This window comes from Podarcis melisellensis (genome assembly GCF_964234715.1).
Source record: "Podarcis melisellensis genome assembly, chromosome: 7".
In the NCBI taxonomy this organism is placed as follows: Eukaryota; Metazoa; Chordata; class Lepidosauria; order Squamata; family Lacertidae; genus Podarcis; species Podarcis melisellensis.
In genome coordinates, this window is record NC_138539.1 from 46,409,474 (window position 1) to 46,420,070 (window position 10,597).

At 43.4% G+C, this 10,597-nt stretch overlaps 1 protein-coding gene and 1 long non-coding RNA gene across 2 annotated transcripts in view; one reads left to right on the top strand and one right to left on the bottom strand.

Annotated features, from left to right (window-relative positions):
* Positions 1–9,655, bottom strand: part of LPIN2 (lipin 2) — a 35,207-nt gene extending 25,552 nt beyond the window's left edge. Inside the window, exons 1-2 of the mRNA XM_081918068.1 lie at positions 9,500–9,655; positions 594–794 (exon numbers count right to left, since the gene is read on the bottom strand). Coding sequence (XP_081774194.1) covers positions 594–785 — 192 coding nt within the window. The 5' untranslated portion in view covers positions 786–794; positions 9,500–9,655. The remainder of the gene's footprint in view (positions 1–593; positions 795–9,499) is intronic.
* LOC309373708 lies at positions 2,175–6,713 on the top strand. Its single transcript, XR_014170144.1, has 3 exons — positions 2,175–2,639; positions 5,349–5,457; positions 6,373–6,713. It is a non-coding gene; the product is annotated as an uncharacterized lncRNA (long non-coding RNA).
* Positions 9,656–10,597: the final 942 nt, after the last annotated feature.

The window sequence follows — 10,597 nt, forward strand, 5'->3', positions numbered from 1 at the left end:
GGCAAAGGAGAAGCATAGGAGAGAGGTTTATAAAACTGTGCATAGTGTAGAGAAAGTGGACAGAAAAGTTTTCCTCCCTCTCTACTAGAACTCCCATTACTATGAAGGCACTGGTTTCCCAGTGAAATTGAGTAACAGTAGATTCAGACAGACAAAATCCAAATGAATGTATGGCATTTGCTGTCAACAGTTCCTATATTTTCATACTTAACCTCACAAACTCTCATGGCTGCTAGTCATAAGATCAGCCCAATTTAAAGACATCCCCCTCCTCTGTAGGTTAAAAAGAGAAATGCATGCAAAATATATAGCACGCAACAAGAGATGCAAGTCTTTGTTGTACTAATGAAACAACAAGGTTAATAATACTCTATTTAGTCATAAATTAGAGTGGCTTAGATTTCAGATCTGCACCATTGTTTGAGAAATGCAGTATCAGTAGGAAATTTGATTTAAATCAAGTCATCCTGTATCAAGTCTCAAATGCATCCATTCCCCTTTACAGCTTTCTTCCCCCTTCCAAAAATAGATTTATATAGACGAAACTGCAGAATAGTTTTCATTACAAGGTCTCCATCATTCATGATACTCACAACTTTCTCCTTCGAACGTAAGACACCAAGCTTTCCAAATCGGACATGGAATGGGGAGCAAAGGTATGTGCCATCTTGTTGCCGAACTACAATTACATCAATGCATCCTGAGAGCGTCGCCTGATTGATTCCTTTGTATAGTTCCTTAACAGTCACCAGAACTTGGCCTGCAAGCTGCCCCACGTAATTCATAATTTAAGGCTGCAAAGAAGAAATTGATTGAAACGATTAATCAAAATTTAGGCAAAAGGTAAAAGGTAGTCATGGTTGCACATAAGAAAATTCCAAAGTTCTCCAAGTCACTAGCATAAAAGTGTAAGAAGCTTTTCTAGACCATGATCCCCACACACAGCTTATCTTTATATGCCATATTCAGTATCTCAGTTTCCAGCTTCTACAGTTCTAGGAATTGATAAACGTCACTAATAAATCTCTATAGCTCAAACGTTCAGTTGCCTATCAGCAACTGTTTACTAATGAAGTGTAGATGAATCCAGAAAACTACATACATGTGTGAACTAGTCCTAAGTTTAGGAGCATCTAATGATGAAACTAGGAAGGAGGGCAGGGGAAAATGGACAGAAGGTGGGAGGATGGTATGATCCTGTAGCCCAGTCCTTAAAATTTTGGTTCCAGTTATATGAACTAGATATTTATTACTGTTCTAGTTTTGTTCTTTTATCTGACGGTACCTCAGTAATCAGTTTCTAAAATGACCTAATAACCAGCTTGGATTGTTGTACACAACGGGTTACTTTGCATGTGAGTGCATGTGTGCTGCATAAAATAAACAAAATTCCATTTTCAGATGATTAAAATGGCATTCCATATTAAGTGCTTTTATGGAATGTCAAGTAATGAAAAGCTAGGATGAAGTAATAGTTAAATATGCAGCAAGTAGCAGAGCAAGCATACGTAAATTGCTAACCAATAAAGCGTATATATATATATATATATGCAGGTTTTGGTGTCCTCGGGTGTCTTCCCGTGTAAAAGTTGGGGTGTCTAGGCGACGTTTCGACGAGGTCTCACTCGTCATCTTCAGCACCAGCCTGAAGATGACGAGTGAGACCTCGTCGAAACGTCGCCTAGACACCCCAACTTTTACACGGGAAGACACCCGAGGACACCAAAACCTGCATTCCTGTACCCGTGAAAATCTACGAAAACATATATATATATATATATATATATATATATATATGCAGTTGATATTGTTGTACCATGGCAGAATGTACAACACTCTGATGAAGCCACTGAATAATGGAATAAGAGTTACAGACTGACTCTATGCCAAATTAATATTTTTATTTTATTTTAGTAAACCAGTATGTGTGTGTGTGTCAAAAACCTAAATGCTTATTCAATGTTAAAGCACCACTTAACATAAGAACAGACTGCTACTAGTATTTCTTTCTACAATAAAAAGGTTTGAAAATGTTTCCTCAGCTTTCTTACAGAATAGTAGTGCAGTTTAAAAACAACTCATCTCAAGAAAGCCTGTGTGTGGTATCTTTACTATATGGGCTTTCCCAGCTGTCCTTCACTGCTAGAGATAACCAGTCATGCTCTGTTTACAGTGATAGGCAATGATGTTGCATTCCGAGTCACATGATATTAGTTTCATTCTATTTACCATGTGATTTCTCCTATCGGACTTAATCCCAGGCCTGCTTAGCACATGCCTTTTTCTGAATTTGCAGACTGCATTCCGTCAGTGGGCAGGTGAAAGCAGGAGATGCATGCTTGCTCACTTCAGGACATAACACAGGCCAACAGGAAGAAAGAGGTTTTCTTTCTGTGCGCCCACAGCTTTCTCTGGCTTCCCCCAGACATTATTCTACCTGGTTTCGTGTTAGCTTTTGTTTTTCATATCTGGCCCATAGTCCAAATGTGGGAGCAGGGTGCATGGCCATGGGTGTGCCCACACTGTAAAGGGATAGGTCAACTGCTGTCAGCTGCTATGCACAGTGCAGCTGGAATAACAGGAAGAGTGGAGCACTGGGATGGAATCACAGATCAATCAGTCCAGTCACAAAATGCAAGGTATGAGCTCAGATATCTAACTGAAGGGGGCTGGGATGAAGGTGAAGGAAAGAAGCAGACAAAAGGACAGGTAGGCAGTGGGGTCTGGAAGAGAAGCTGCCTTGCATGTATCACTCTTGTCTTTGACCTGGGTGCTGTAGCAAATGAATTATATGCAGGTGAGTGGCCCGCGGGCTGCCAGAAGAGAAACAACACTCTGCTCCTCTTCTGGCAGTGCCTTGTGTTTCTGCACTAGGCGAGTGGTAAAATACCAGACTGGTATAAACAATTTAATTATTGTATTCTCATAATGCAAAGCCCTTGTCAATACAGTGGTACCTCAGGTTACATACACTTCAGGTTACAGACTCCGCTCACCCATAAATAGTACCTCGGGTTAAGAACTTTGCTTCAGGATGAGAACAGAAATCATGCTCCAGCAGCGCGGCGGCAGCAGGAGGCCCCACTAGCTAAAGTGGTGCTGCAGGTTAAGAACAGTTTCAGGTTAAGAACAGACCTCTGGAACGAATTAAGTACTTAACTCGAGGTACCACTGTAATAGGGAAACTCTCACACACCCCAGGTGTTCAGATGTCCAAAAAGTTGCTTCTGACTAAAACTTAGAAAGTTTGTATATTTCTTAATCCTTGTTTTAAAAAATGCAAGTCTTTCTTTTCTTTCTAGCTTTCTTCTTGTATATGCTGCTGGTGGTAGTGTTATAGAACATTGCAGATACATGTAGATTCACTTGCATGAAATTTGAATACTTTAAGCTATTTCTTTGTTACCATCTTACAAGCAGCAGTCCAAAAGAAACAACTTCTTTTCCTTTTTTTGCAATGTTGTTACATTTCTTGAAAACATTGAAAATTCCCTGGCCACCTATTTCAACTAGTTCCTCTGTCTATAATAAACCCTAGTCAAGCTATTTATTCCTTTACTTAATACTATTTCTTTCCCGTCCTTAATCACCAGGTGTTTCAAGGGTAGGTTACATAGAAAAAAGCAGGTGCACACAATAAAACCAAGCAACAGAACACTAAACAGCACCAAACACTGAAGTGTTTTAAATAAAGTTGCTTAATATCACTATGATAATTTCACCATAATTTGCAGTCAGGGGAAGGATTCCGTGCTATTTACCACTGCAAATACATTTTGAATGTTATTACCGCTTTGCTGTACCAGAACCTCAAGGTATTGCCAGGGTGATTGCTGTTAGATTGCTGTTATCACTGTGATAGCACCAAATAAACAAATGCAGCATGTAAACAAAAACAACAAACCAACCCTTCTGCGGTCTAATTAGGTAGTTCAAGTAATGCATGGGAAAAGGGTCAATAACTTGTGTATACCCCAACTCATTGTTAAGGAGATTTTTTCATGGACTGCAGAGAGAAGGTGCACTTCCTGATACACATGTCAAGCAACCCACAAGCCCATATATCTGGCATTTGGTGGACAGCAGCAATACGTTGTGAGCTGCTTCTCCACAGCCTTGAATGGCTGGGCATCATTTTTTAAAATTCAAAAATCTCCTTTTTCTACTTCCTTGTAACATCACGCAGCCAGTCAGATTTGGCAACTGTGACATCACCAAAGGCAAACTAAACAATGCCCACATTCTAAACTAGCTTCCTTTGCCACCAACATCAACATAATCGCACAGCCAAATCTGATTAGCTGCTATTAGGATAAAGGGGCTCATTTTTCAAACAAAATATGGCACCAAAGTGGCAACTAATGGGGCTGTAGAGCACAACCATAGTAAGGGTTTTACCGGTAAAGATTGAAGGGCCCCCAAAAGGTCCCTCTTATGCCAAAGTTTTTATTAGAAGACATTTGTCTCAGCCCATGTGTTGAGCACATTTCATTATTTCACTTCTAGGTAGCTTGTGAAGGGCTTTCAATAACAAAACATGTTAATTTTTAACACTTGTAATCCCATCTCATTGTGCCATAAACACCAGAGATCTAATCTCCTCTATCTGTCAGCTGTACTTTCTTGACAAATGCTATGGGTGAAGTAAATGTGCCCAGAAGGCAAGGTGAATTAGTGGGAAGAGAGAGAGGGAGGGAGATGGAGAGAGAGCACAAACCAGATGGAGAGAGAGCACAAACCAGACTCCTCTTCCCCCTAGCATCATCCATTCCCATTCAGACTCACCTCGCTTACTCACAGTGTAAAAGGTAAAGGGACCCCTGACCATTAGGTCCAGTCGTGGCCGACTCTGGGGTTGCGGCGCTCATCTCGCTTTATTCGGTGTACAGCTTCCAGGTCATGTGGCCAGCATGACTAAGCCGCTTCTGGCGAACCAGAGCAGCGCATGGAAATGACGTTTACCTTCCCACCAGAGTGGTACCTATTTATCTACTTGTACTTTGATGTGCTTTCGAACTGCTACGAGCAGGAACCAAGCAACAGGAACTCACCCCGTCATGGGGATTCAAACCGCAGACCTTTTGATCGGCAAGTCCTAGGCTCTGTGGTTTAACGCACAGCGCCACCCGCGTCCCACTCACAGTGTAGCAAACTGTTTAATTCTCATCCTTCTGGCATAACTAAGCCAGCATCTCCACAGGTGCTTATACCTTTGAATGACAACAGTCAATTGACAACATCTGAGCTCATCAGGGTGCTGACTTCCCAACACACGCTAGCCTCATGTATTTTCTTGGTATATGTTTTCTAGTTGTTTCCACTAACCCTTCTCTTTTTCTGTCATGAAGCTCAGGAAGCCAATGATCGTATGGATATGGCAGACATCCCAGAGTCCACTGCTTCTGAAGCCATGTTAATGTCCAGAGAAAGGATCTTGTCTAAACATATTTTTAGGAGGTCTGTGTTTATGATGTTCCATCTCTTACCCTGAATTGTTTTTACTTGTGGGAAGCATCTCATCCAATAACAGTGTCAACCAGTTTTCTAGCAAGGTAATTGGTGGGTTATCCAGGATCAGATACCATGGGAAAGAGCATTCTACCACTGCACCAAAGCACATATATTGTGATATACCTATGCCATACTATGGTGGCCACCCCATTTCATCCCATAAGGTCACAACATTCAAGGCCTCCATAGGTTCAGATTCAGGAGGCAAGAATCATGGCAGCTTTTATATGGGAGGCTTCCAAAATGTGGAATTTCTTAAGTTAGCTCTCCCAAAACTTTCCTCTTACCTATTTTCCAGGAGCTTGGGGGTGTCGCAGACTAATATGTGATCCTATGCATCTTTACTCAGAATTCCAATGTGGTCAATAATGCTTACCCCATACAAAGGGTTCACAGGATTGCAGTCTCTGTGTGCCTGTTGGAGAAGTAGGACAACCAGATTGTCTGAAGTCAGCAATCAAGCCATATTCTAGAAACATGAGCTTGAATTTGGGTATTGTAATAGAACTAATCAAGCACAATTGTTGCCTGTTTTCATTTAACATTGCAGGACAAATAAAACAGATGCACATGCGTTTTGAAATTTCTTTTGCCTTACTGACTAAACCCTTGTGTGTTTTGTCCTATTATTTCATCTAGAAAGAGCTAACCAATGTGCATCCTTTTACTGTGTAGCCTTAAATGGTCTCTCTCCTCTTTAGGACTCAAGAAATAAACAAGGTTTTATATCTCTGATCCACAAAAGCACCAAAGTAAATGTGATTTTACTTATATAATTAGCAACTATGTGGTTTTTGGTTTTTTTTAATGGAAGTCATGAAGTGGGAATTACTAATTGTGTGAATAACATATCTGTTTCAGCCCTTCATAATGAAGAACTGATCAACAGGCAGCTTTACATCAGCAGTAATGAGTGCTTAAGACATCTGAAACTCCAGCATGTATTGGGACTTCCAATCCCTGTGTCCATATCCTAGAGATAACAAAGAGAACTCTACTAATCAGCATCATTTCTCACAGAAGTTCACTAACAATAACAAAGAATGAAAATTTATTATCCAGGGGCAATGTACGGTACATTTGATTACCAAACTTAGGGGGAGGGGAGGACAATAGGGTATGTGTATTTCATTCAGCATCATTGCAATGCTAAAGACAGAGTGCAAGATAAGATGGAAATTTAATCTGATTCAAGAAGACAAGTCTTATATTCTTAACAAGCATCAGACAATGTTGCGCTGAAAATAATGCAATGTGTCTTCATCAAAGTATCTTAAGACTGATAATGGGGCTATTCTATTACTATTGTAAGTCACTTTGAGACTATTTTATGGCAACAGGCATGATGGAAATTTTACAAACCAGTAAGTCCATTATCCTACACACTCCCACTTGTCAGTTAGTCTCGCTGAATTCAATAGGATTAACTTCTGCCTAAGACAGCACAGGAAAAATCACTTAACCACCTTTTATTACAATCAGAAATTCAAACCTCACAACATGAACTTGCGAGACTGTCATGGGGTGATGTAAAGAAGTGCTGCGGAAAGGCCAGGTTGTTGGCAACATGGTGGCACAAAGAACCAACAAATGGACTTTAAAGAACTCACAAATTAAGTTTTGACTGTGCAAGTACAGATGTGTTTTGTTGAACTTCCCCAAATCAAACCTGAAGAAGCAATGGAAGTTCCACAGCTCCAAGGTGCATATGCAGACTAAATTTGTTAAAATGTTGGTCCCTATTAGAAGGCAAACTTTATATCCTATTTTGAATAGTAGGTGTATGTTTTCATTTTCAGGTTTTTGTATTCATGAGGTGTTCTGAGCATTATATACCTTTTTAAGAAGCCCCCCACACACACACTGTTAATGCTTTAACCATCTAGTGACACACACACAGTTTCTCTTTTTAGGAAGAGTTGTGCAAATATCTTCTTATTAGACTTTCCAAGTAATTCAAATACCTCAGGCTATCTGTGTGCCAAATTCTACATTTTCAGGTTGTCTGGAAATACCTTAACAATCTGGGGTGCATTTTTAGCCTCCAGTTTTCAAAGAGAGGTGTACAAGTGTTCCCTTTTCAGATATTTCTAGTAATCAGGATGTCTTACTTCTACATATATATCAAATTTGGGGGCTTTAGCTCATTAGAAAGGATCCTAAATGTCACCCCCCCCCATGAATAAGTAATGCACTAACCCAAATCTGCAATCTACTACAGGGGGGTGAAAGCCCAGACTAGACCAGCTCCATCAGGCTTTACTCAGCTGGTACAGATATCCCTGTTCCACCTGTTGGAAAGCTTTCTACCAATGGTAGTCTAGCTTTACTCAGCTGGTACAGATATCCCTGTTCCACCTGTTGGAAAGCTTTCTACCAATGGTAGTCTGCAGAATGTTCCAAAACAGGGTGCCCCAGAGAAAGGGCTCAGCCAGCCTGGGAGCCACTGAATCCCAAACCAGCTCCACTACTATCATTTGATGGCACCGGGTCCAATTCAGGCCAGATTGCTACATCAAGTCCAGGTTGGCGTGCCCTGGAACAGTTTGTGACTCCCCCTCCACATTCTGCATAGGCCAACTTGAATGATGGGGCTCTGGATGTGGCGGTAGCTACACTGCTCCATTGCTACCTGCCATGTGTTTGGATTGCTCTGGCAATCAGGCAGAGACCCAAGAGTACGTTCATATAGATATGTGGCTGTACCTCCTATTATCAGAAGTAAAAGTAAAAGTAAAACATGACCTAACACTGTGCGTAAACATATCAGACAGTTTTCTTTAACATACGCCATTGCTAAAGAAAGACATAAAATATGTCAATATTTACGACATCTCAGACTAAAACACATGGTTCTACTTTTTTATTTTAAAAAATGCTGTTTTAGACTTAACAGCATAAGATTTTAGAAGATTTGCTAGGCATTTGGTATCGTACGATTAAGTCTTAGCACATGATAGCAGTTGCAAATTCATAAATAATGTGCCAGGCTTTCATGGTAATCTCAACCAAGACTTCAGCATGATTTCAACATTATGTATTCATTCAGTCATTCATTCATTCAAGTAGCAGTTCAACAAGAGTCCCAGCTCACAACATACATTAACGGTCACAGAAGCATTAACAACCCACTGAGCTACATGCATCATAGGCACTACAACCATAGGTTTGAATCAGAGAGCAGACAGCTACATCCAGAACCCAAGCAACCAAAGCACATGAATTCAAGAAAACCAAAAGCCAGATATACTCAGTTTTACTTTACATCCCATTGAAGTCAATGGGCTGCAAACCCTATGTAAAGGATTGCAATCTGGGGCCGCTAAAAACCTGCATGCTTGCTTTCAGTGGCTGCTCTTGAGTAAACCTGCCCTGATGACAATAAAAAAACCCCGTACAATGCATGCTACAAAACAGTGGAAGATTACACCCCCACCCCTCCCTCTCTGCTGGAAGGCACCACAGCCGGCATTGATCGTGGGTCACCTCCTACCACCAGCTTCCTTTTCCCCGATGCACTGGCAAGCAAGCAAGCAAGCAAACAGGGCTCGCGAGGCCAAGGGAAACGGGCTTCTCCCTCACCATCTATCTGGAAGCAGGGGGAGGGGGGTGGGGACCAGAAAGAGAGGAGAGGCGCGCGGCTGCGCCCTGTGACCTCGGTGGGACTCCCTCCTCCTCCTCCTCCTCCGTGCGCAGCTGTGGAGGCAGCCGCGAGTCCGGAGCTCCTCCGGCGTCTGGTTGGGGTGAGGGACCCAGGCGCGAAGGCGACGCTGGGAAGGGGCGCGTGGTGCGCGCGGGCGAAGGAGGGGAGGAAGGATGCAGAAGCAGCAGCAGCAGCAGAGCCTCCTCAGGACCAGACGCGGAGCTGGAGAGGAAGTGGCGGGGCGGGGTGGGGGGAGAGACGGGGACGTGGTGGCCCCTCGAAGCCGCCCGGTTCCCCGAGGCTGCCTTGGCGAGGAGGTCAGGGGGGCTGCCCCTCCTTGCCTACCTTGACTGTCCGCCCTCCGTGGGATGGAGGCAGGAGAGCGAGAGAAGCTTGGGCGAGGGCGAGGACCAGCCACCGGGCGCTCGAGGCGGCGGTTGAATGAACTGAATGGGCTGGAAACGCAGCCAGCGCGCGGCGCCGGAGGAGGAGGCGGGGGGGGGGGGTGACGCACGCGAGCGAGCGCGCGCGCCCGGCGGAAATTCCCGCTCTCGCGCCCCCTCGCTCTCTTGCGCGACGAAGCCACCAACTAGCAGGGGGAGGCGGGGGGGGGAGAGGTGAGGCGCACGTGACGAGGAGTGGGGGTGGGGGCGGGAGGCCACGGTATTCTCTCTCTCTCGAGCGCGCGCCCAGCATTCCACCCTGCTGCGATGTAAAACGACCCGGGCTAATTAGTGGCAGTGGCGGCGTCGGCAGGAACAGGGAGGAGCTTTCTTCTTCTTTTCCTCCTGAAGTGGATCGTGTGATCTGTTGCTTGCAGACTCTTGCAAGCGCGGCGGGTGCATCTCCCTTCCAGAGTGCATATACAGTAGCCAGCGCCAGCGTGTGCATTGTGCTTCGGGCGTGCAGAAGCCCTATATACAGTTGCATATTATAAGCTACACATTAACATTCCTGTTACATGTTATGCTTCGAGCCTGGAAGGATAAACACCCACCGTCCTCCACGCAGTGAAGACTTCACCTTAAAAAAAAAAGCCAATCTAGCATGGAGCTGAACATTTGGAGGGCTTCTATCGACTCATATGTTTGATTTCAGATGAAAGTACTGATAGGTATTGTATTCTCAATGTGAGCTGCCAGTGTGGGTCCCCCGTTTTTTAATATCTTGCTTTTGTTTTTCTTTGTCAACTTAAAACACTTAAAAAAATACAAAGCATTCTTGTTAAATGAGAACATGCTTGTGAGTAATTCATCAAATGCATCTCTGTTGCACATGTGTATGTTCCTCCAGGGTATTCCTTTTGCATCACCTGCTCCTGCTATCATGCATTCTCTGTATATTTTCTGCATTTGGCATACAAACACAACAATATGCTCCATTTTATTAATGTTGCATGACTGGCCCACCAGTGAGGCAAGGTGAGGCAACTGCCTCAGGCAA